A 26,749-nucleotide genomic window follows, 5' to 3' on the forward strand; every position below is an offset into this window, starting at 1 on the left:
TATGCTATTTCATGCAACTTAAATTTTGTTAACAACACATTTAAAGTACCCCACCCTGAAGTTGGAGGCAGTATGTTCCTTTTAAATGTTGTTGATGAATCACAAGACTACACAGAGTCACAACCGAGAATACCACAATCTGAACCCTCATTGCTGTAAAAACCTCAAATCTTGTATGTTTGAACTACACACTCAAAAAGTTTTGAATAAAAGAACTTACTGGTTACAAGATATTAAGAAGACAGGTACTGTGGAAGGGAGTTGTCAGTTCAGGAGAATAAATTAAAGAGAGAAGACAGGTGGCTTCCAGTTTAAAATATCTGTAGAACATCAGATATGAGGTGAACATTGCAGAATTTTGACCCTCACAGAAATTCCTAAAGTGTTTTGTGTTGCAGGCACTTGATTTGCTTAGATTTGTCTGAAAGTTAAAATAATTGTCATGCATTGAACTAAATATTTCAACATATTTCTTGTTTTCTTTCTTTCTTTCCATATTTTCATTCTTTCTGTGTATCAGTGTGGTTTGTTTCTCTTAACAGCAAGTACCGGCCATATGACTACAGTTACTCAAGTCGTCAACACACAAGTGCTGGAGTGGGCTCATCTGATGCCTCACATCGGATGCCGCCCATGGCTCAGAAGAAACATCACATGTTTGGCAAGCGTTGCTTCCAAGAACATAGCTCAGGTAGTGTGCAAGTCTTGAAATGTTTTGTTATTGAATTCAGTTTACACATTCTTAGAATTTCTCCATAACATGTATTGTTTCCTGTATAACAGTGCCACATTATATTTAAGCACATCGTCATTGATCACTAGCTAAACATTATTGAAAACAGAAATTCAGATTGTTGAAAGTAAGTGCCAAGTCAGTTCTATGCGTGACATCAAAGTCTTAGTCTCTGAGTGAAGTGGTTCACTTTGGGTAGTTGGTTGTGGTAAAGAAACAGGTTCTAACTTAAAATCACCTAAGTAAATTAGTTCATTAAGTCACCAGGGAAACATTTCAGTAGACAGACAAGGAGTCAGAAAAGAGAGACTTTTGCATAAATCACACTATAATGTTTGAAACTTAAAATTTTTTGGTTATGATTCCGAACTTTGTATTTAAGAAAGTAGAAGTGATTAAATGTAGCATGGCAGAACAGTCTTCCAGTATACTTATTTTGTATGTTTTGGCAACACAGTGTCTAACAATCTTGTTGCTCTGTAGTGTCACCAAGTTTTCTTATAACCTTATTTCCCTAATACGCAGAACAGGTTGTGGTTCTCATTAGTACCCTTAAGTTCAGTAAATAAGAAATCAGTCATTTAATATTACTCTTTTACAATGTAAAAGTGGGTTTATATAATGCCTTTTACGTGATATTTGTTTTCAGAACATATATCTTGTGTTATATGAAAATTTGTTATGAAAACAAGTCACACAAATTACAAATATTGTTGCTCCTTTCGTAAATGTTACTGTAAAATGTAACATATTTTACCAGCTTTAATGTGCTATGTTAAATATTTTACCTGAGGTTATTTTTACTTTTAACCAGGAGGTTCATCATTGGGTAGCCATGGAACCACACCTGGTCTTCCTCCAACTCCCATAAAGTATGAGTATGGAGAGCCTGGTGCAGGTGCTGTAGCTCCAGGAAATGCATTTGGAGGAGCTGTCGAAGGAGCAGTAGGCCCCAAACCACCTGAGATGAAGTACAGTTGTAGCTTGGAATTTTCTCGACACCACTCAGGTAAATGAGATTTCAGGTTCTCATGGCAATGAGTATGAAGGGGACTGCTTTCTGTGATGATGGAGGCAATAAGCACCTCTGAAATGTCAGTCAAATTATATGCAGATTACACTTTGCAGTAGAGAATAAATTCATCTTTGCCACTCGTGTTGCAGTATTAAAGCTTTTAGTGGATGCAAATCAGGTTACATTCTGGCCATACAGTAAGTTCATTATTTCAGGTGCAGGAATTTACATTTGGAATTATCTGTATGAAACTTTTAAAACCTAATTGCTGCAAATGTCTTTAAACTCTGGATTGGTTCTGATGCCAGATATCTTGCTGCGTCTTACTACATCTGCAGCTGGAATGTGGTATTTGTCCCACTTGAACACATGCCTGCAATCTTAACACAATTGTCTAAAGGGTTTAAAGTTCACTTACAGGATTAAAAAGAACGCTGGCCTTGTAATCGATTCCCGGCGGTGCCCGAATTTATAACTTGTGTTGGGCAAGGCCGTGGTCTAGGCAACACGGAGTTTTCCTACGGGGCTTCCCCGGTTTCTCCGTGGCATCCCAACAATTACTCCATACTCCATACACACAGAAGAAGGCAATGGCAAACCACTTCTGTATCACCTGCTTAAGAAAACATATATGAACAGGTCCCAGTCCGAGAAAAGGATGGAGGGATCCTGTTCATAATATGTCGCCAACCTCCTGTAAAGGAGACGGCATAATAAAGAAGATGATTACTTTTCCATACAAAGTCTTGAAGTGTGTAAGCCTTTCACAGGAGATAGAAACTTGGCTTGTACTTCAGAATATCCTGAATTGAAATGTATTATTTTGATTTCTTGAAAATAATATAGTAGAACACATATAAAAGTACCTTATGAATACAAATGTTGAAGGGATGGCTGAAGCAGGGACATGACAGAATTTCTGTTATTAGATTCAGATTCTTCATGCCTGCTTCGGGCTCACATTAAGCTTATTTTGCAGATTTCTGTAGCAGCAAGTTACAGAGATAGATAGGTATGATGTGTCAGAACTGGCTTGTTCCAGATATGAGACCTGTTCTTGAGCACATTCAGCACAACCACTCTTACCATCTGCCCCCTGAAAGTGCTGGTGCAATGCAGCGGCCTGTCACAAGAGACAAGCAGAAGGGTATGTAACACAGTTTCTGAGTAGCCCTTTATTATAATCAGGCTAAACTACATCAACATAATGACTGACGGCTGAGAAAGATTGATATTATAATATGCTTTATTTTTGTACAGCCGTTTTGTTCATAACATACAGTGTGCTCTTCCATGCTGCAGAACCAATCTGCCTATAACAGTGGAAGTGTTAACTACATATAAGATTTACTATGAAGCTCATATTTGATCTTATTTTACGTTTTCTACAGGCCGAAAATCAGAGGAGGAGCATTTGAATAGAGATGAAAAGCGTGCACGAGCAATGAATATACCAATGACTGTGAGTGATATAATCAACTTACCCATGGATGAATTTAATGAGCGATTATCCAAATATGATCTAAGTGAGGCACAACTGTCACTCATCAGAGACATCAGACGACGAGGCAAAAACAAGGTATATTACAATTTTTAAGTCATTAGATTTAACAGTTATTTTAAATAATTCATATTTGAAAATAAATATGTGATTGCTGGATTCTCTTCCTTTCTATAAACTGTAAAGTAACAAAGTAGTGTCTTTTGCCAAAGAAGTATGCAGTGTGAACAGAAAATTTTGCTTTCATTCTTCTTTCATATTTTATTAGGATAAACTTGGAGATGCAGGGTATAGAGTTTGATGACTGGTAGGATGTTAATCTGTATAGTAAGAAATAGAAAAATATAAAATCTGTCATCAATAGTTTGTCTGGATCCAGACCTGGCCAGGCACTGATTTTATTAGGTGTTTATGTGTCCCAGCTAGCAGAACTTCTCATTTAGCACTGTTCATCCTTTTTTCTTCTTCTTTTTACCAGGTGGCTGCACAGAACTGCCGCAAGCGTAAGCTGGACCAGATCTTGACTCTAGCTGACGAAGTGAAAGAGATGAGGGATCGAAAGAGCCGCCTGATTAGGGAGAGGGACTTCAGGTTGGCAGAGATACAGCGAGCCAAGGAGAAATTCAGCCAGCTTTACAGACATGTCTTCCAGGTATGTTCATGTTATAGACATGACAAAATCACATAAAAATCTTTGTAGCAGTTGTGAGAAGAATGCTGTAATGTATGTGCCTTGGTTCAAATAAATACTAAATTAACGTGCAGAACCTGAAAAATGTGGAACGTATCATGAAAATATTCTCTTTGTTGATGAAGGTAAAGTTTCTGTCATAAATCTTAAGCTTTGCTAAACAGTTATCTTAGTGACAGTGTGTTGACATGATTGCCTAGGTATTCCTTCCTTCAGTCTTCCCATCATTTCTTTCGGAAAATGTGTTTTCTCCAAACCAATCATATTTTCTCACATACATTTAAATGTTTAAAGGGGGAAAAACATCATCATCTGTAGCATTGAAGAGAAAATGTGTAATGTAGTGCTAATTATAACATAGTTGTTATTACTGGTAGTATTCATGTTGCATCTGAAAATATGAGAATTGTGTCACTGCTAAGGTGGATGTATTATTCTGCAGCACCTGAGAGATCCAGATGGAAACCAGTATTCTCCATATGAGTATAGCCTACAGCAGTCTGCAGATGGAAGTGTCCTCCTCGTGCCCCGCACCAACTCCTCAGCCATGCTGGAGCCTGAATTAACACGCCAAAAGCACAAAGAACATGATCCTCATCATAAAGAATGAACAACATTTGGATGAGCAATACTTACTCAACATTGTACTGACAGCTCAACTTTTTGCAGTTAAATTTTACTGTAAACAGTTGGTACTACATCAAATGAAAGCATGTTATGTACAAACTATTTTATCAGAAGAGTTTTAAACATGATGGTTTGAAACCTGGTAAATATACCCAATGAAAAGACTATAATAGCTCATTAGAGGAAGGACATTAAGTATGTTGCATTTTGGACAACTCCAAAATCCATTAAACCCTTTTTCATCTTTGTGAAGTTCTTTAATTTTAATATTTTATAAATACTGAGATCTCTTAAACTCCATTCAGCTCCTGAAAATTTTAGAAGGTACATGTTTTATACATTTTACATTTATGCATTGTATATTATCTTGGTGAAATGGAAATCACAACAAAAGACTGCAAAGATAATTAGCAGGAAAGGAGCATTAATTTAATAGATAAGAATTCATATAAAACTCTTCACTGATACACTTAACCTACAATTCATTAAACTTTAAAAACATGTATTGATTACTTTGACATATATCATGTCAAAATATACCATATTTACTCACATAATTGACACTTTTTCACTGTTTATATTAAACCAGTAATAAGGCAATTATACATTTTCCCCATTTGATATGGATGTGGTAATGAATGAAGTTTGGAATTACAGAATTTTAAAATATTTGCTTTTGGGGAGGGGGATGAAAGAACTTGTTTAAAATGTGCATTATAATAATATAATATTACCCATGTAACCCATACAGGGCAGACTTCCTTTTAGTAGAAATGCTCCATTGTTGCATATATAATCCACACAGTGAACAACATTTCTCCTTAGTACTTATTATTTTTTTAAAATGTGCTTTCCACTTTAAGCAATGCTAGTGCATTTGAGAAACATATAATATACATAGTTGCTGTCATAATGTTGATCTCACTGTAGTCTGATGATAGCGCAACACAGTAAGATGACTTCCAACCATGCCATAGTACATGCATTTAGTCACTGGCTTCTGTGTGGTGGACAAAATGGAACTGGGACAGGTTTTTCTCTGAGTTCTTTGGTTTCCGGGATCCACAGTGACTGCACGATCTGAGGCGTGGGCCTTGTGCCGCTTGGTCGCTGGGACCGTGGGTTCGAATCCCACTCAAACCATGGATGTTTATCTGCGTTTTTCTGTGTTGTGCTGTCGTGTGTACGGGTAGAGGCCTTGCAACGGGCCGATCCCTCATCCAAGGAGTCCTACCGAATGTCTATAGATCAAAGCCAACGAAAAGTTGGGACCCGCAGAGCTCAGGCACTTGAAGAACGGGTCATTTCCAGTATCCTTTGGTTTCCTCCCCATCAGCACCATTCCACTGATGCTTCATATTCATTCATGAATCATCTAGGTAATGGACAGTGAGCCTCTTAGGGACTGCAGATCTACAGAGTTAGTATCTATTGCTGTGTAAAAAGAAAGTTGACTTCCCAGGCAAGTGGTTCTAATACAAAGTAGTCGGTCAGTTTCTTGAGGTATTGAGAGATGAGGGGAAGAGAATCTACAGCATAAACATTAGAAAATTATGTCTGGGACTGCAATAACAATAGTACAAAGTTAGGCAAATGCATCTTTATTATGGAATGAGATGGGGGATGGGGAGGAGCAGAGGGGGATTTCAACATGGACATTGATGATCATCATGTCAAAGTAAAGAAAAGACCTGCATGGTTATGTCCTACTTGAAATTTGACATTTATGTGTGTAAATATGGTAATTTAGTTCTGCTATAAATAAAGTGCTACTGAGTATGTTCTGTATGAACTTAGTTTTTGAGTATGAAGCAAACAGTTTTCTTTACTTACATGGACATAATTACATTTGCTGTATCTTCTCATTGTGCTGTGATAACATACTCTGTTGCAGGGTTGGCTTTGTGAAACATTGATTAACAGGAAGCATTTCTTTGGTTGAAATTAAACATGAATGAAGATGAATATGTTACTACTCTCAGTGACAGTGTTTGTCACGTTATAAGTTGGTAGTACTAGTATTGAGTTGAAAACTAGTATGAGATTGTGATTTTCTCTTCAGTAAAAAATCGGGCATTAAAAATATGACATTTAACCATGCACACATGCAAAGTGTGTTTTCATATAGGCTGATATAATCATAATTACAACATGCAGAACCAGCAGTATGTCCAAAATAATTCTACGTTCTTGTCCTAGCATGTATATATACAGATTCATAAATCCTATATGAGCAGCATAGATTTTAAAGGAATGCTAACATGTTCCTTTTTATGAGGAACAAAAGATATGTGTAAGTGCATGTAATGCAGTTAAATACAGCCACTTCTGAAATAACTACTGGATATATAGTTTACAGAAAGTTGGCTGCATCCCAGAATGCCTTATTTGTCTTTGCACTTACTCAGCAAGTCCTTAATGTGAATTATGGAAGATATTTTGTTCATACAATTGCAGGATTGTTTTTCAGTTAACTTTTTTTAGATAAAGGCAGTTATTGTTGTATAAATGGAAAAAAAAATTGTGAATATACAAATATTTTTATAACTCAAAGGAAAAACTATTATAGGTGATGCTGATTGCTGTTTTATGTATATATTGAAGTAGTTAAATTTTTTAAAAATAAAATAATAGGCAACTTTTTTCAGGGTGGTAGACATTTCAGTTTTATGTGGCAAGGGCTGTATTATATTGGTAGTTCATTTCTAAGAGGTAACACCAATTATATGTTTGAGATTACTTGAAGTGGAAAGTGTGTAGAAAATAAGAGGTTCAGATGTTTTCAGAGATTTATAATCATATTTTTATTTTTCCAGTACTTCAGTTTTCTTAACCATGCCACAGTAATGGGCTATAACTCATTTTAAACAGAGAATATGTTATGGAAGCGTCACGAAACAGAGCCAGAAGTATCGATAATATTTGAAAATTAGTTTTATCTTAACATTTACTTCATTTAAATTGTAAATTTGGTAATTTCATGTGCTGAATATTTTCTGAATTTTTAGTGTATGGGCATGGTTTGGATCAAAATCAAGAAACTTTATGTGAGCAAGCAATTGTGATAATTGTTCCTTGACAGATTTCTCAAGGTCTGGCTTTTTATTCAGTAATTTTTTTTATGGATCTTTGATTTTATTAAATGCTTCTCTATCTCACTTATATCTAGTAAAATAAATGTTAAACACAAGCACACAGTTCATAGTTTGCCAGTGGATTCTGTAAGGATTTAGTTCATGTCTGGAAGAGGAAATTATATATTACATTGCAGTTGGCTCTTAGGAACATCTGTAAGCTGCTCTTGTCTTGACTATACGAAGAGAACTAATGTTCTGCACTTACATTATTATTTCAACATGTTCAGCTGGAAATAATTATTGTGCCATATAGTTTGTCAGCCCAGTGGTATGAGTTAGTAGTGTACAATTTATAATTTTGAGATGGGTAAATACTTTGTGCAGCCAGTAATATTGTGTTGCTTCAAAGTATAGTACCAGATAACAAAAGAAGTGTCTCTTTCTTTACCTGGTCCTGTTGTGTGGAAAATTCCTGTTTTTGTATTCCCCCTGGTTTTTTCCACTCAGCTACAGGCAGAGATAATGTATGTTGAGAAAGGAGAAAGCTTGAAGTAACCAGTGAGATGAAATAGTTATAATATGTTGAAAATATACCATGCATATACACTCCCAACCACGAGAATGCAGAGCGTTGATGCTGTTGCCCTTAAGCAGTTAATGGCCAAAGAATCAATAAAATGAAAATGCATTGTCATTCATTCAGAATTTTAAATGTTCTTTTAATGTCTGTCAGATAAAGTGTATTGTTTTGTGATTATTTTTCTCTGTTAACATATTATCAAAGCCCACATATTTTACATTGTTCTGCTGTCTTTTGAATAAAACAGATTCCTATCACACTGTTTTGTTTGATGTACTATTAACCTTTAAATGCTGTAGGACAAAGGACATATTTTAATCTTAAATCTTCCTTATTGCTATCATTTGTTGAGAATAATTGTATTAACGAATCCAGATGCTTTCAAAAATTAATGTTAGCAAATTAAACTTTGAAACTTGTTTTCTTCTTCTTCTTCTTCTTCTTCTTCTTCTTCTTCTTCTTAATGTTCCTCTACGCAGCTATGCAGGTGCTTGTGGGGAGTGGAGGTATAGCTCCTACTCTTTCTTGACCTCGGCACTAGATGGGGGCGAGTGGTCAGCATCACGCATATTTTGAAAATACAGAATGCCCCCAAATGATGTATACACACATTCAATGTTGAAATAAAAACATTTTAATAAACTAGACCATTCTTTAATCAGAAATGCACTGTGTGAATCAGCAAATCTATTGCAGATGTTCAAAATGACCACCCTTGTTGACAATAGTGAGCAACTGATTGACAAGGTTAATATTCCATGTTATAATGTGTATACATCTTTTTGGGACACCTGTATATTGCCTAAAGCCTATACTTTGGACCACACAAATGACAAAGTTAATTGAAATTTGTGGAGTAGTTTGGAGATAAAACAGTGAATATAATCTCCACATTCCCCATTTATCAGGGTAAAATTTCTGCACTTTATGACATATGTTCAAGTATTAATACATTGAAGCCAGAAAGAGAGAGAGTAGAAGAATGGGTGGAAAATATGGGGTGAAAAGAGCATTTTATTGCTAGGTTTGCAGGCAATGCCTGCTATAAGGACAGAATGGGAGATATGTAGGATGGTAAGTAACGCTCATCTAAAGAATAGTTAAGCATTCAGTCGTATCTCAAAGAAAACAACTCATCTCCATTACAAAGATATATTGTTTAATGTTGTTAAAGGAAATTACAGCTATTAAATCTGAAAACCACAAGAAGCCCATTAAGGCAAAAAACAGTGTCATGACAGGCCTCATATGAGCAAGTGGGTTAGGAGTGCAAATGTGAGACTTGAGCATGCGCTTTGGAATGCGGACAGATCACACATTAGATTAATTGATGTGTCATCTGTGAATAGGTATGACCACACCAGACATGGATTGCACCTAAATTCAAGGGGTAAGGAGAAGCTTGTGCAACTCATTGCCAATGAGATTAGGAGCAAACCAAATACTGGTAAGATTCCTATAATCACTGGTGTAAGACCTAGGCCTTTTTTAGGTTAAGGCCCAAATGTATCACTAAATTCCTGAAAGATATCCAAGTCACTGTAAATAAGCCAGTTCTAAATTTAGATCACAATCATCATCATCAGAACATTAAAGGCCTTTCAACCAAAAACTTAGAAACCACCCAGAAAGAAAATCTCCTGGTTTTCCATCAGAACATCAGAGGACTTTTCCCAAAAACTGAAGAATTGATAATTTCTCTTAAAAGTGCCAAATTACCACATATTCTTTGTCTAACTGAACATCATTTGAAAGCACCAGATATCTTACAGGTAAATTTAGACAATTACACACTAGCGAGTAGTTTTTGCAGGAAAAATTTAGCTAGAGGAGGAGTGAGTATATTTGTTAAAAATAATCTAAAATTTAGCCAGAAAGAGCTAGTGCAATTTTACAAGGAGCAGGACATAGAATACTGTGCTGTACAACTTGATATAAATTTTTCTAAATTATGTTTTTTAGCAATATACAGAGCACCAACAGGTGACTTTGAAACATTTATTAACAAGTTAAACAGCATTATGGACTACCTTTACAAACCGAAAACAGAATTTGTCATCTGTGGGGATATAAATATTGACTATCTCTCTGAAAGCTGCCATAAGCAATGTCTAAGTTCTCTTTTAGCAACGTTTAATCTTACACCTACAGTTAGCTTTCCCACAAGAATTCAAAATAGCTCCAACTCTGCCATTGATAATATTTTTGTAGATAGTTACAGGTTAGAACACATTTTCATTAAACCGATAATAAATGGGCTATCTGATCATGATGCTCAGCTATTAGTTATAAAAAACATAAACCTTATTTCTAACTTTCACAATGATAAGAAGGTAACTAGAGTGATAAATGAAGTCGCTTTAAATGAATTTATACATCTCAGTAGTGAAGATTGGGAATTATTACTCAGTGGTGGTGATATAGATTCAAAGTTCAATTCTTTTCTAAACATCTTTTTTAAGCATATTTGAAAAAAGTTTTCCTACTAAAACAGAAAAAATTGTCTGAAACTAATGTATGGTTAACTAAAGGAATCAAAACATCATGCAAATGTAAGCGAGCTCTTTACCTAAGTAGCAGGTCCAGTAATAACCCACTATTGAAGCAACACTATAGAAAATATTGCAAAATTTTATCTCAAGTCATTAAAGAAGCTAAACGCATGCATTACAATAAATTGATAGTAGAGTCTGAAAATAAAGTAAAAACTGTTTGGAAAATTATAAAAAAGGAAACTGGCAAACAATCTACAGACATTGAAAGCCAACCATTAATGATAAATAATAACAGAGTAAATGATCCTAAACTTTTAGCTAACTATTTTAATACCTACTTTTTAACGATTGTAGAAAGAATGAACAGCAGTGATACCATAACTCCAAAAACCGAAGATGCAATAAAGTTCTTGGCTAAGGCAATTCCTAATTCATTTCCAAATATTAATCTTATTCCTACCACACCAAATTAAATTAAAAGTATAATAACTTCTCTCAAGTCAAAATATTCATGTAGTTATGATGGAATTTCATCTAAAGTACTTAAATCTTGCGTAGATTATATAAGTAATCCATTAAGTTATCTCTGTAATCATTCAATGGCTGTAGGAATGTTTCCTCAAAGACTTAAATATTCAAAAGTAAAACCACTATATAAAAAGGGTGAATAATCCTGCATCTCTAACTACAGACCTGTTTCACTGCTGACATTTTCTAAAAATTTTGAGAAAGTTATATGCAAGAGAGTAAATAATTTCTTAAATTGAAACAACATTCTTGTCGAGGAGCAATTTGGATTTATAAAAAATCTCTCAACAGAAAAGGCTCTATTTAGTTTCACTAATGAAATTGTATGTGCCCTTAACAATAAAATGCATGTGGGTGGAATATCTTGTGGCCTAGCCATGGCATTTGATTGTGTAAACCATGAAATATTACTAATGAAACTGAAATTTTATGGAATTCGAGGTATAGCAGGACAATGGTTTAAATCCTACCTAAATAATAGAAGGTAGAAAGTAGAAATTAAAAGCCCCCATACCAATCATAATACCTATTCAGAATGGGGTATCGTAAATCATGGAGTGCCACAAGGTTCAGTTCTTGGACCCTTACTTTTCCTTATATATATATTATTCCCAAATTAAGCTCTGCATGCTTTTCCATGAGAACAGTCATACCACTCATGACAATAGATACTTTAAAGCTAGTTTACTTTGCTTACTTTCACTCTGTAGTGTCATATGGATTAATCTTTTGGGGAAATTCAACAGACAGTAATAAAGTTTTTTACATGCAAAAGAAAATAATTAGAATAATAGCCGGTGTCAAAAGCTGGGTATCTTGTAGAAAATTATTTCGTAAATTTAATATACTTCCACTTGCAAGTGAATTTATACTCTGCTTGCTATCATTTGTAGTGGAAAACATGGATAAATTTAAAAGAAATACAGATGTACATAAATATAATTTAAAAACAAGACGTAAACATGATCTATATGTGCCAAATGCTAACTTTACTAAATATCAGAAAGGAATGTACTGTACAGGTATCAAGTTATTTAATAATCTTCCACCAACAATTAAAAGTCTAAATTATGATATAAAGGTATTCAAGCCAGCATTGAAAGATTATCTCTTTACTCACTCCTTCTATTCTGTAGATGATTTCTTCTCTGCTGAAAATGTTTAAGCTTTATATCCATAATCTACGTATATGTAAAGCAAGTTTTGTATTTATATTTAAAATTGTGAGGTTTATGTATATTAATTTGTAAAATTATTTTTCATACTTGTATTGCAGAATCTGAAATTTATGTACATTGATATGTGAAATACGTTCTTGTACTTGTGTTGAAAGTTCTGAAGTGTATGTACATTGTATGAAATGACATGTTCTACATCCTTTGGTTGATTCCTAAGAAGGATCTATGGAATGTAAATAAACTCTACTCTCTATTGATTCTTAAAGCAGATAATAAGTAGTTATGTCATAGGGCTTTAAATGGTGACGAAAAAGCCAAGATAAGGCAGACTTCGAGAAAACAATCTGGAAAGTATTCTAACCCGCAAGCACGAAGGATACAGGCATGGAGAAAATGACGATCTTTGGTGCCTAAAGATTAATACCAACTCCAACATCAGATTTGTTGTCCACGGTATCAACAACAGATTCTGTATGATCGTGTGCCTGGTCGAGTTGCCGTAAAAATCTCGTATATACCCCACCCCCCTCCCTCCCATAAAATTTACAACATTTAAGTCGTTTGATATAAAAATGTACAGACAAATAAAAGCGACTGACGGAACGTTATTTTCTGGCATTGGTTCAGAAATGTAGTACAGGAATGACATGTTGTTTTCCAGCACGATTCATAAGTTCGGGCGTCCGCTGTTTTTTTCTATAAAGGTGTAATTGTCTTGTTTTCAAACTAACGAAGAAATTATTGAGCGCTAACGTAGGACTATAAAATGATTTGTTTGCGATTTAATTTATTATCCTTTGGTAAGTCTAGTAATTAACATAACCTCACATAGCGTACATTAGAAAAGTTTTGAAATACGTATAGCTTTTTATTCATCATTAAAAATTCGTGGTGGATTCCGTCCTTTATCTAGTGAGCATTCGTTCACCTTGAATCGTTAAGTAGGGAATTTAAAACCCGTTTAGGCAACGTGAAATCCTGAGAGTTTTGTTCTATAGTTATTCAAGTTACATTTGCCATGTGACATCCTAATATAATGTTACTTTCAGAAACCAAACTTGTGTATAATCATTAAAGTTTTATTATCCCTAATAGTAACTTGTGTGATACATCACTTCAAAGTCCACAAGTCATATTACTACCTAGTTCTTACTCTTACTGTATACTCATACAAATCTTTTTGTACTTATCAGTGGTCTCTATTTTATTACTCTGCATTCCATACTATACAGAATATCCAAGTAAAATTAAGGGAAGTTTATGTATATATGACATCACTTCTGTTAACCAGCCACAAAATTCCACATATTTTGATTAAATAGTCTTTTTCAGACTCAGTTTATAATTGATGTGCCTTGCAGCCAAAGAACATGAAAATAAATCAATTATGTCTCAGTAGAAAGCTTTAAAAATCCAAGTCATTGATATACCTTAACATTTAATGTAGTGAACATATGTGATATGTACTATTGAGTTATGTAGGCGGACTATAAATATTAAGCATCTTTATTTATAAGTATGTTGACTTGCAGTTTGCTTCAAGTTGCACAAGAAATTTTTTCACTATTGGCTGCTGAGGCTCTGAAGATAAAAATAATGAGTTGTGAAATGTTCAGTTAGAATAGAATAGAATTTGTTTACATTTCATAAACCCCTGCTAATAGTATCCATACAGATTTTTTTTATTCTGAAAAAAGTATGTAGTAAGAATAATACATAGTTTTATTTGAATAAACATTTTCTTGGATATTATCCATCGTCTAGTAAATATAAAACGTAAAACGACGTTTCGGAGATGGGACTCTATCTCCGTCTTCAGGTTCCTACACGTCGTTTTCACCATCGTCAAGAAGTATTAGATTTGATAGTTTTATTTCATTCTTCTTTAGTTCCATACTTATGATGTGTAAACGTTCTAATATTTAATCTCAGTATTTAGTTTTCAAAGATTTGTGGTATTTATTGACTTAAAATTGACTGCTAGATACATCATAGCTTCTGTTATGTTTGAGTACCAGAGTTACTGACTTCTTATAGGAAAACAATGCTTGCAAGCACCAAGTATAATATACCCAAGATTTCTGTCAGTAGCCACACCCAAGGTGGTCTCTCAAGGTGTCAAGAAACCCAAAACTGGTATAATTATGCTGAATATGGGTGGTCCAACAAGTAAAGATGAAGTTCATAATTATTTACTGCGCATTATGACAGACACAGACATGATACAATTACCAGTTCAAAGGTCAGTATGGTTAAAGGGTGTAGAATGATGATGGCATTGCCTTATTGTATCATACCTTATGTCACATTACAATTTAGAGTTTCTGTAGTTCTGGTATAATCATTTTTATAGCCAAGATTAAAGTAGTGGCCTTTCATGGTTTTTTTTCTTTTCATAAAGTGGTTAAAGTAAATATAATGTGATATTACATCTGTCTTGTCTGTCCACTTCGCTTCCAAAACCTCTTAAAAGATTTAAAGAAATTTTAGGATATCATGTTTGTCTGAAGAGTTGTTGGAAGAATTTCATTTCTGCCTCCATTATCTGTTTGACACGAAGCTGAAATAAAAGCATTAAATTTTTCACTTATAGCTCATAGTATAAAATTCTTCCTAGTCCTATCCCTTTTCCTAGCACCATCCAGTGAAAGCATGTAGAGAGAGTGGTGTTAGTACTCCATACATTTATAAGCTTAGCACCACATAGCATCGCAGTCCAGAAGCTCATAATAAAAAGGGAGTGATATTTTTAAACAAATCTTTTTTTGTGTCAGAGTCAAACTTGCACCATTACATGCCATGAGATTTTGTGTTTTATAGTACTGCCACATAATTAGATATTGAGAAGTAATGGATGATGTCAGTTCACACATTGCGTATGCACACATCATAGGCTGGTAATGTGCTCATAGTTTTAATTTGTACCATGATCACAGAACAGCATGTTCATATGATTAGCACTCCTGCTTCATGTTTAGGAGGTTACAGGTTTTAGTCTTGACCCAGGGACTAGCTTTTTTGACTGAGGTTTTTCATGATTTTTTTCAGTGTCTGCAGGAAAATGCAATGCTAGTACATAAAATTAGGCAATTACCACTTCCTTTCACATCTTTTCCAGTTTATTCATTTATTATCCTCTCATCCAACACTGTGTAGTTTCAGCTGCTGGTAGTATTGTTAAATAAACTACAAATAAATAAGTAAATCTGTCCCATAATGAGTGATGGATTGTAGGACATGGGCATAGTGTCTCTTGTGAGTGAATGCTTTAGATTGTATATACTAGTTCATGTTGAATGCGCTAATAATTTTAGTGGTACTTAGAAGGTGAAAAATGTGCAATGATATATTTTGAAATTAAAAAAAAATAGGGCTCAGCCGGGATTTGAACCCGGGACCTCCTGCACCCAAAGCAGGAATCATACCCCTAGACCACTGAGCCTGATATAGTCTTGTTATATAAATTTAAGGAAGCTATGATATTGGTTTTGTATTTGTACATGATTTATATCTGCAGAGGATTGCATTTACTGTGCAAAACTGAATGTGATTGTAATTGTAGTTTTGTTGTAAACATCATTAAAATTGGTGCTGACAAAGCTGTTGCAGATTGTGACATTCACCAAAATCTAATTGCCCTCCTGTCTGCACAATAAGTAAAAAATGGATACTGAACAGGCTCACTAATTCATAAAAACTCTTGCTTTATTCCAGTAAGATTCAAGTAAATGTATAAAGAAGATATATTTAAGTCAAGATCAATTTATTGTTTTACTCTTTTAGCCATATGTATTTCAAAAAAAGGTATACTTGCACAGTGGTTAAATTCATTGTTTAGTTCTCATCAAAAATGGAATATTTAATGCCTGTTTGTTCAAAACAGCAAGAAGTGCAGAGTATTAAAAATTCATTGCTTGGTTTTCATCAGTTATGGAATATGTAATGCATATGCATTCAGAATAGCAATGTATGCATATTTTCTTAAAATTGGATTTACCTCATTACAAAGTTATTCTCCCTCTGTTATTTACATCCTGGTCATTATTTTACTGGCACTTATGACATATCATTTGTTACATTTTTGATTTCTGCACATTTTATTAGGCTATATAGTATTGTTTCTGTAACAGTTTTACTGTAATACTTGGGTTGAAAACTTCAGTGTTTCCTATCTGAGTAAACACTCTTTCCAAAGGCATTCTTTGCTGAAGATTTATGTCTTCTGGGTTGTTGCACCGTGTAGTCTGGTCGATGCTAACCAACGTTTCAGAGGTCATACTGCCTCCGTCATCAGGGCGATTCATCTACCATACTACACAGCGCAACAACCCAGAAGACAGAAATCTTCATCTTCAGCACTGTTAGAAACTCAAATGTATATTTTTATGTACTTTATATGTTATGTTCAAATCGAATAATTATTATTCAGCAGGTGTAGAAGCAATCTGCAATGAATTTTTCTCGTGATCACTTTTCTGTACTAGAATCGAACCCCCCCTCACCCAGAGAAATGTAATTGCATACCCCGATGATAGACAAAGTATAAGCCTTGAGCGATGATGAGGGGGGGAGGCCAAGTCAGAAGCCGCAAAGGCGGCTGTTTCGTAATGATGGAAAGAAAGATCGGTTCCACCATGATGGCAGGTATCCCGACTAACCAGCCCTGATGACGGAGGCAGTATGACCTCTGAAACGTTGGTTAGCATCGACCAGACTACATGGTGCAACAACCCAGAAGACAGAAATCTTCATACTCACCACTGTGAAAACCTCAAATCTCGCATTCTTTGCTATTTTATATATTTATAAATAGAAAAAAATTAAAGTATCTTGTATTTATTTGTATAACTTCATTCCAAACAGATTTTGATAACCACTAATACAAATTAACATTGATTTATGTCATTAACTATAGTGTTCCCATCAACTGATAATGAAATTCAGTCAACTTTTAATGCAGGTTACTTAACATTTTATTGAAGTCTCCTTTGTAATTTGGTATGTAAAGTGAGGATCTATACTTCAACTCTTCATTAAGCATTCACTCCTGCATTGAGTGCTAAGAACATACAACAATTTAAAATGGGAGGCTAGATTTATTGTAAACATGGTCTCTTACTATGTTTACACTCATTTCCATTCTCTCTTGAATTCTATGCTCCTCCATTCTTTGAACAGTCTAAACCATCTAAGTTTATTTCTCTCATTTCTGTTCTGTGTTTTCTGTAGTATGTATTCATAATTCTTTCTCTCTTGCTTTTTCTCAGTGTTACCCTCAGGAATTTTATCTCATCTGGTTTTAGTTTATTTTCCTCTCTCTTAATACATGTCCACATCTTCACTTCATATAATAGTTTCTTTTTAAAATATACATTATAATTTTACATTTTTTCTGTCTGTATCTCTACTCCATAATAAACTGTTTGCTAAATGATTTTGAAGTCTTTCCATTTCTTTATTAATCTCATTTTGGATTTTTCCATTTTTCTCCACCATATTTTCTAAGTAAACAAATGTATGTACTTCTTTTATTTCTTTTCCATTTATTTTCGGTACTCTGCTTTTCTCTCCAGTTCTAAAGAGTTTTAACATACTGTAAAGAAGTGAATGTTAATGCTGAAAATAAAACACAGTTTCTGATGAGCATTTTCAGATTATGGTGGATGGCAAGATATTTGGAGATAAAACTCTCAGAAATATTTAATATGCAGAGTACTGTGTACAGCAAAACACAATGCAGAGATGATGACTGGCTGTGATAGTGGTAGGAGGTATTAAGTGTGTGTTGGTAACATGAATATGGGTTGCCATGTTTTTGTTATAACAGATTTCATATGCATGCACAAAAAGGAATACTGATTTTTTAAATATGTTAATTAAAAACTCCAATCTTTAAACTTAAAATTTGAAGTCATTAGTGTAGTTAATTTTGCAAAACATTGATTTATAATGTAATGCAATTGATATGTTAATGGGTGGTTGTTGTTTTTTATTTAGTACTTTAGGTCCATTAATAGCCAAAAGGAGAACACCTGAAGTTCAAAAGAAGTATGATCAAATTGGTGGAGGCTCACCAATACTGATGTGGACTCAACGACAGGTATTGAAATTTCACATTGTAAGGAATACTATATATCAGTTTCTTAAATGAGGGGCACACTTTCTTCCATGCACTTTGCAATTCTTTATTCACTGATCATCCCATCGTTTGATGCTATACAATCTGAGGTAATGAAAGTTATATAAATATACCATAAATGAATAAATATCAGGGTTGAACTGGGCATGTATTAATAAGCGAAACACAAAAAGTGCATACAAGATTTCAAACAAGTGTGATGGAAGTTAACTTGGTAGAAAATGTATAGAAGAAAGGATGAAATAAGTAAATTGAAGGGAAATAAATGATTATATGAATTTGACTGGCACAGTCATATGAGTCTCCTCTCATCAAGGACTAAGTAATGCCAGGTTATGAAGACAGCCATGTGTTCATGTTGTCACACTCTGGTGTGCAAATGCATAGTACCAATGTGTTAACATACACTAGTACCATTAGTTCCTGGCCTAGTGTTTCAATATAAGAAGCATATTTTCACTTGCATCACCCAGGCATGTTTCATGACAATGTCTGAGTCTCCTGGGCATCATTATCAAAGGCATTGAGCTAACTTTGTGGCATTGTAGCAGTGGGAAACTATTGAGCACATGCCTTATTCTCTGAGCATGAGGTCTTCTTACTTCAGACTTTAGATTCTTTCAAAGATGAACTTCTCTGAGGAAACTGATTTTGCCAGGGAGAAAACAAGCAGCAGAGCTGTCTCTTTAAGATATGGGAGAGAAAAAAATTACTGATGATGAGAATGTGAACACATTAAAGACATGGATGAGTAATTGAAAGAAGGAATAGTTGGTTGGATGCAGGTTGTAAAATGACATTGTATTTTATAGTAGAAGCTTGTATTCTGGTTCACTTCAATTTGCCTTTCAAGTACAGGCACACAGAAATGAAGAATGTGCTCATAACATGGGAAAAATGTAGTTGTCAGAAAGCCCTGTTTTATCACAGGAAATGAGGAAACATAATTCATAAATAATAAATTGATGCAAATTAGACATTTTCTTTGTTATTAGAATAATATCATGTAACAAATAATTATTGAATAAGATTGATTCAGTCAGCAGTATTCATAATGATTTTATGTGATGGATGTATTGAACATGGAATTATTTTGATGATAAGTGAAAGATAGTTCTCCTCATATTTAATTTAAATGATATTTAAATTTGTTTCAGGGAGAACTGTTGTGCCAGAAGCTTGATGAATTGTCACCAGAGACTGGTCCACATAAGTATTATGTTGCATTCCGTTATACCAGTCCACTCACTGAAGATACTTTGGATCTGTTAGAAAAGTAAGAAAGATTTTACAGACTTGTAAATTCTGTAGTAGCATACAACTTGTTTTGATAGAGTTCTTGTTCTGTAATATCAGCATTTGTACTACAGAAATAATTTTAAATGTACAGTTTATTCTTGTTACATGAAAATATTTGTAAAATACATTATAGATTTCTATACAATTTTAAGCAGCAACTATATAGTCAGACAGAAGTTTGAAGTAAAACCCAGAACCAAATGAAGCAAGTACTTGTTGGTAGAAGTCATATAGCCCACTTCCCTATTGCACAGACTTACAGTGCTACAGATCTTATGTTACTAATGCATATTTAGGTAATATAAGACAAGTGTGTAAAGACAACATGGTTTTTCTTGTCTCTGTTTTTATATCATATATTGCCAGTATCATCATGTTGTCTCACCAACTTCTCTTTGGGCACCTAGAATCTCTATCCAAGTGGTTTATTTTTAAGCCAATGTCTATAATACAGTAGTAGCTGTTGTGGTTTAAAGTAGTTTGTGAATGAAGAAAGAAGTACTGTAGTTGCTTTTCCAGGCTTCATTTTCAATCTGAAATATGCTATTTTCTGACACCAGCATAGAATGGTGCATGTTTCTGGGTTTCTATGTCTATGAGGTGTTTATAATAAAAAGCCTGTTGAGCAACCTGTTTTCTGGTTAGTAATAGGAAAATTTGATGATGTTTGTAGAGATGGGGTGGAACGTGTAGTGATATTCTCACAGTATCCTCAGTACAGCTGTGCCACCACAGGTTCCAGTTTAAATGAAATATACAGATATTATAAGTTCAGGTAAGAAAAACATTATTGTCCGTTTATCAATGTTTTAAATTCATAAGGAGGTGAATACATGATGTATGTATCATTAAGACAAGAGACATGACACAATACTTGCTGTGGGCAGGTTTCTGTTTGAGCTTCCCTCATGTGTTTTGTTGTGTTAAAATTTTAAAATCCCTCGAAACACTTACAGAAACTGTTGCACATAATTTATTGTGTTATGAATCTGTAAATACATATAGCTGTTTTACAGGTTTTTTCAATAATTATTTTAGTTATGTAGGAAGTTAGATGGCCAAGGGATAATCACTGCTGAAAATTTTGTACACCCAAAACAGAATGTGTCATGCCATACTACCTTCCTTCCACTAACATTTGAAATTCTTTCCATGTGTCTGTAATAGTTTACATACTGACTACATCAGACAGCACTGAGGAATTAATAGAGTGACATAGTCCAAATATTGGGAACCTATTGTTTAAATAAAATTGAGCATCGTATGTTTAGAAAACTTGTTGGTTAGTATATAAGCAAGGCTCAGCTAAGTTTATTGACTGGTTATGTAGTTTCAATATACATCTGCCTGCTGGGTGGCTGATGACCAACTTCTGGGTCTCCATTGTGAATCAGAATTGAAAAATCCAGCATACAGAGGAAATGTTTACAGATCTCAACTGAAAAAAAAAGTTTATGGCCTAACATCTGCTGCCATTGTTGTGGTTACCATCCTTTGCAATGTATTATTGTCTGGAAACATTGCTAAATACATTACAGAATTCTATAACATTTCAAGTGAAAAATTTATAAATTTAAAGTAAATCAGATCACTAACTGAAAAAATACATTCCATGTAAAACTCTTTCGTACGAAAGTACTCTAGTTGTGTGATTTACATGTCTTTGAGCTTTTGAATAATATGGTCAAGGGATGTCAGTCTAGACAGATGCCGAAGTGTAGCAGGCTTTGTTTTTAATTTTATCAGAACACTGTGCTTTCTGTAAGAAAAATATTAAGTGATTTCTGACCCAGTGGATTGCTTGTCCCACTGCTTATTGTGACTTTGTTTAACTGGGAAAACAAGTAGGTCTTTCTCTGGTAATTACCTTCAAGCAGATTTATATTGAGCCTCCTTCAAAAATTCACCTCTAGAGTTTTACATTGATGGTATCTGGAACACTTATCTTTAGATGAAGGCTGATTTTATTATGCGTGCTTTTAGGTTAGGGATAACAGTGGTGCAGCTGTTTTCTTATTTCAGAAAGTTACCTGTTGGAGTCAAATGGGGTATTATTGATCGTTGGGGCACACATCCATTGCTAACAAAGACTGTTGCTGACAGAATAAAAACAGAGCTCATCAAGTTTCCAGATGAGGTTAAGAATGATGTCATTATTATGTTCTCTGCACATTCTTTACCTCTCAAGGTAAATATGAAATCACATTATCATCATGTTTGTATGTGAGTGCTGTAATAACTTTTGAATAATTTGATAGATTTTTATGATATTTAGTGTGAATACCATGACATTGGATTCTACTCCGTCCCTACCAATATGTATGCTTCACCAAATATTATTAGGGCAATCAAATCAAGGAGAAAATGTTCTTACATGAAGGAAATTGGAAAAAAATATAAAATTTTAGTCTAAAAACCTGAAATGAATAAAGCATGTGGGAGACTTGGGCCTAGATAGAAGGATGGTATTAGAATTAATTTTAAAGATATAAGGTATGTCGTGAAATGCTTAGTATAAAGGTCTTAAAATAGATAACTTTGTTATGACTGTATTTTGTGAAATAATAACAACATAGGAACACATATTCTCTATTTATCATTCCTGCTTTGTTTTTGGGAGGTCTCAGATTCATTACTCAGCCTATAGATCCCCCATCCCTTCAGGCAATTACTAATACAGTGACTTGTCCTTTATTACATGGGAGTATGTGATTTAAACTCCTACAATATTGGGCTACCAGCTGCTTCATAAGTACAGCAGTATGCTACTGTGACATGGCCAGCTGGGTTGCATATAAGCAGTGACTGGTTGGTAAGATAAGTGCTAATGATAAATGTGTATAGGAAATATTTCTGCAGTAGAGGGTTACTGTGAAGAAGCAAGTTTTACAGAATTGTGATTCATAGGCTGTGAATCGTGGAGACTCATACCCTTGGGAGGTTGGTGCCACTGTGCAAGCTGTAATGGAGGAGCTGGGTTACTGTAATCCATACAGTCTGGTGTGGCAGTCAAAAGTAGGACCTCTCCCTTGGCTGCAACCATCCACTGATGAAGCTTTGAAAGGTAAGATTAAACTATATCATTTTTTCATAATTTCAGTTGTTTAGTGTGTGTAGTGCTGTCAAGTCCAGAAATTATTGTATTATATTTCTGTGCTCCTTAATATTAAAACTTTCTTAATTTTTTATTGTGGTTGTGTGGATCAAAAAAGAGTTTGTGAACAACAGTTTTTATGGAGAGAATTTTACTTACAGTGGTATAAAAATACATTTTCCAATAAATAACATGTAGGATTGTATGTTTTCCTTGGTTTGTCTAAGTAAATGCTATAGTTTTACTTCATTGTACTTGAACAAATAATGGCTTATGACCTCTTTTTTCCCCTTTATCTTTCCATTTTTATCACTACATCATTGTAATATGTGATTTTATAAACTGTAATGGTTGATCCCTTACCTATAGTTCCATTTCTTGTGTAACAACAGTAACCTTGGTGTGTTTGTGTGTGGTCCATAGTGATTATAGTTGAGGCTAAGACCAGTTTGGGCTATGAAACAAATAGAATTGAATCAATACTGTATATATAAATGTGGTATGTTTTAAAACATTTGAATCTCTACATAGGTATTAATGTAGAAATAAACAGATTGAAAATGTTTAATCCATCCAACTTTATGTAATAGACATTTCTATTAATGCTTGAGGAAACCCAAGCCATCACTAGGATTGGGGAAAATCAGGCTGAAACTAGTATGGGAGGAGAACCCAGACAGTTGCTAGGGTGGGAGAAAACCCAAAGTTCTAGGCAGTGAAGCTAGATAGCTGTTTGTTAAGCTATTCCTGTTACACTGGGGTCAAAACCCAAGATGTTGCTAGGATGTGGGGAAAACTCATACTAAGATATTTCTTGTTATGCAGACTGTTGACATGAAATACAAACAAGGATTAACTCAAATGCTCTTGCCAGGATGCAGGGGAAATCAGACTAAGGCATGTGAACAATCATAATATCTGTATGATGTTGATAGTTGTGCTTAGGTGACAAAGAATGCAAATGAGGCTTCACTCAGGAAATAGTTTGGTTTGTAGGTTAGATTGAGAAGTTATATTATGTTATCAACTCTTTACCCTAACATTAATGTTTTCAGATGTTTTCCTCCACTCCCATCCATTTTTCTAAGCTATGGTATCAGCTTATTTGGCATCACTGTTCCCTTTGAAAATTGTAGCAAGGGTATTAGAACAACTGCTCATAGTATAGTACTGATCATTCAGTGGTGTACATTTCATAATGCTGCAGTTGTAAGCTACATTTTGGTTTGATAAATTGGAAAAAGGATGGCCTAACCTCTGCCTAATGTGGCACATTATGGGACTGTTTTTGTATTTACATAATGACTATAGTAATTTCCTTTTCGTTTTGTTCCAGGCTTTGTTAAACAGGGAAAGAAGAACTTTATACTTGTTCCAGTTGCATTTGTGAATGAACACATTGAAACACTTCATGAGCTGGACATTGAATACTGTAGTGAATTGGCAATGGAGGTATGTTTCGTTAGTTGTTGAACGGTTAGAATACAGTGTGATCCAATACAAGGTAGTGCCTAGATTGTAAGCCATCTGTAAGTACTTTATTCTCGCTGTACATAGCTATACATAGAATAATTATTTTGCATATTAAAGCAAATTATCATAAAGTATGTGACGGAAGTATGTAAGTTATACTTCTTCATGATACTAATGTTGTGCTATATATTATTGTTTTGTTAGAATTGGTCATGGTGTCTAAAAAGATCAAAGGATGTGCACATGTGTGTAACATGCATAAAAGTGCACATTCACTCACTAACTCACGCTTAATATTTTGCTTCTTTTGCTTTTACAGCTTGGTATCAAAATGATTCGCCGGGCTGCAGCACCCAATGATCACCCACTCTTTATTGATGCTCTTGCTGATTTGGTAAAAAATCACTTACATAGTAACAAATCAGTAAGTCCTAAATTCCTCACAAGATGTCCACATTGTACTAATGTTCGTTGTCACCAAACCAAATCATGGTTTGCCAAACTTTGCACATAAATGTTTCTGTGCTGTTTTTTAACCTTCTTTTATTCTACTGATTTATAAATGCTTCAGAAGATGATTATTATATAAAAGTATTCATAGGGCCTACCGTTGGAACTTTTTGGTTCACCTGTTAAGCAAATTGCTTATAACAGTCTAAATCCCCAGTTCTGTAATATCTGATCCCAATATTGTTAAAGGAGCATTGGTATACATTATCAGGTTTAATGGAAATTAATTTAATTTATATCAGTGGTTGGAATACTTAAGAACAGTAACCACATAACCTAGACTCTCTGTAATTATAATATAAATATTTTGTTTGTTAGCTATTTGGTTTTGGTGATTTTAATGATAAGGGAAGGTTTTTTTGAAACCTTTTTTTTATATATTTCTGTATACTCAATTTATGCAGGTTTTGTTTATTTGTTGTGTTTTACTTTGCTCTCTTTTTCATGTTTTCATAACTGTTCTGTTACATGTATAAGTTTCAAAAGTAGTACAAAAATATAACTGCTCACAAGAATTAAAAAGGCTCAAAATGTGATAATTACATTTATATTTGAACAAAGAGAACAAAATTTTTTGTATAGCAGCATTCTGATTACCATAATATCTGGAAACAATGTGCATTTTGCTTTATTTGGGTGATAAAAAACATCCAAAACCTTGCTAACCTACAAATTTGTCTTCCTGCAAATAATTGCAAAGGATGAACATTACCTATATATAAATGGAAATAAATAAAATGAAGTCACAGGTCATAAATAATACCAATGATAAAATTATAACTGAAAAGATTGAATGTTTGAAGGACTCAATGAGAATACATATGCAGGCAACTCTCGGTTTACGAACGAGTTCCATTCCAAGACGTTGTTCGTTATGTGTATCTTGCATTCCTGAGCTTTTATGATACTCGATCGGTTCACACCATAATGACTAGCTATGTCCACCTGTTTCTGACCTCTTTCTGTCATTTTTATGATGTCTAGCTTAGTTTCTAAACTAATACTGCGTCTTTTATTACTACCACTATCAGCACAAGAACTACTATTTCGCTTTGGACCCATGATCACTTACATTTTTGAAAATATATTTTTAAGTCACCAAATGCAGAACTACACTTGACCATCTGAGATAACCTATGCAAAGCAAGTGATGATCCTATTATATTATAATGTGGGAATCACCGATTTCTTTCCTACAAGAAAACATTCTATGTGGCGTGGCATGTAAAGCAACGTTTTTTTACTGGCTAGATTAGTTTTGTTAACAAAGAACAGTTCAGTATAATTATCTGATAATTATTGTAATAAATACATTTCTTAAAATTTTATTTATTTAAATAATACAATTATGTTCACTATACACTTGGCATTTCTTTTTATAAGGAACTCTGTCTAATGGCGACATTAAGAAATTTGGAATGAATTGTGACGTTCGTTATACCGAACGTTCATAAATCGAACGTTCGTAAACTGAGAGTTGCCTATACTCCTGCATCCTTCACCCAAATGCATGATAATGGAGGACAGGCGTACCTTTGCATTCATCAAGTATACATTTCAGAGATGAGTAATGGAATTTGTGAATAAGATGATGGATCCATAATTCATTGAAAGGGTACATATTTGTGGAACTTTTAATAAGTTACGTATTATTCTTTTCCCTTTTTACAACTTTTACACTCCCATTTGCAACGTTGACACTGCTAATCTTTCTGGTGGGAGGCTAGGGTACATGGAAAACTTAAAATAAAATGATACCAAATATTGTTCCAGTGGCGGCTGGTGAGTGTGAGCAGTGGTAGTTATGCA

The 26,749-nt window shown here is 34.2% G+C and overlaps 2 protein-coding genes and 1 non-coding gene across 8 annotated transcripts in view; 2 read left to right on the plus strand and 1 right to left on the minus strand.

The window, feature by feature from the left end:
• cnc (NFE2 like bZIP transcription factor cap-n-collar) overlaps positions 1-8,483 on the plus strand; it is a 146,843-nt gene extending 138,360 nt beyond the window's left edge. For all 6 annotated transcript variants that reach the window (XM_022063635.2, XM_022063633.2, XM_022063632.2 and 3 more), the window contains 6 exons: positions 543-691; positions 1,548-1,742; positions 2,791-2,895; positions 3,140-3,327; positions 3,728-3,901; positions 4,383-8,483. In XM_022063635.2, the coding sequence (XP_021919327.1) occupies positions 543-691; positions 1,548-1,742; positions 2,791-2,895; positions 3,140-3,327; positions 3,728-3,901; positions 4,383-4,550 (979 nt within the window). In that variant the 3' untranslated portion in view covers positions 4,551-8,483. The remainder of the gene's footprint in view (positions 1-542; positions 692-1,547; positions 1,743-2,790; positions 2,896-3,139; positions 3,328-3,727; positions 3,902-4,382) is intronic.
• A 4,265-nt stretch (positions 8,484-12,748) lies between these two features.
• FeCH (ferrochelatase, mitochondrial) lies at positions 12,749-25,702 on the plus strand. The gene is made up of 9 exons (XM_022063649.2): positions 12,749-13,225; positions 14,463-14,667; positions 18,423-18,525; positions 19,722-19,840; positions 20,537-20,638; positions 21,886-22,051; positions 22,771-22,927; positions 24,294-24,409; positions 24,750-25,702. Exons 1-9 carry the CDS (start codon positions 13,192-13,194, stop codon positions 24,942-24,944), a joined length of 1,197 nt encoding a protein of 398 aa, XP_021919341.1. The 5' UTR covers positions 12,749-13,191; the 3' UTR covers positions 24,945-25,702.
• Positions 15,796-15,867, minus strand: TRNAP-UGG (transfer RNA proline (anticodon UGG)). The gene has a single exon. It is a non-coding gene; the product is annotated as a tRNA-Pro (tRNA).
• Positions 25,703-26,749: the final 1,047 nt, after the last annotated feature.

Source organism: Zootermopsis nevadensis, unplaced genomic scaffold (genome assembly GCF_977971745.1).
Source record: "Zootermopsis nevadensis isolate Lab colony 2312 unplaced genomic scaffold, Znev_1.0 Znev_ptg000020l, whole genome shotgun sequence".
In the NCBI taxonomy this organism is placed as follows: Eukaryota; Metazoa; Arthropoda; class Insecta; order Blattodea; family Termopsidae; genus Zootermopsis; species Zootermopsis nevadensis.

Bases quoted from the DNA above. Each gene is read 5' to 3' on its own strand.
- FeCH (XM_022063649.2), top strand. From the start codon at position 13,192: ATGATTTGTTTGCGATTTAATTTATTATCCTTTG. The intron at 19,841-20,536 runs GTAAGAAAGATT...TGATGTTTGTAG, and splicing joins ACTTTGGATCTGTTAGAAAA to AGATGGGGTGGAACGTGTAG. The intron at 20,639-21,885 runs GTAAGAAAAACA...TTCTTATTTCAG, and splicing joins TACAGATATTATAAGTTCAG to AAAGTTACCTGTTGGAGTCA.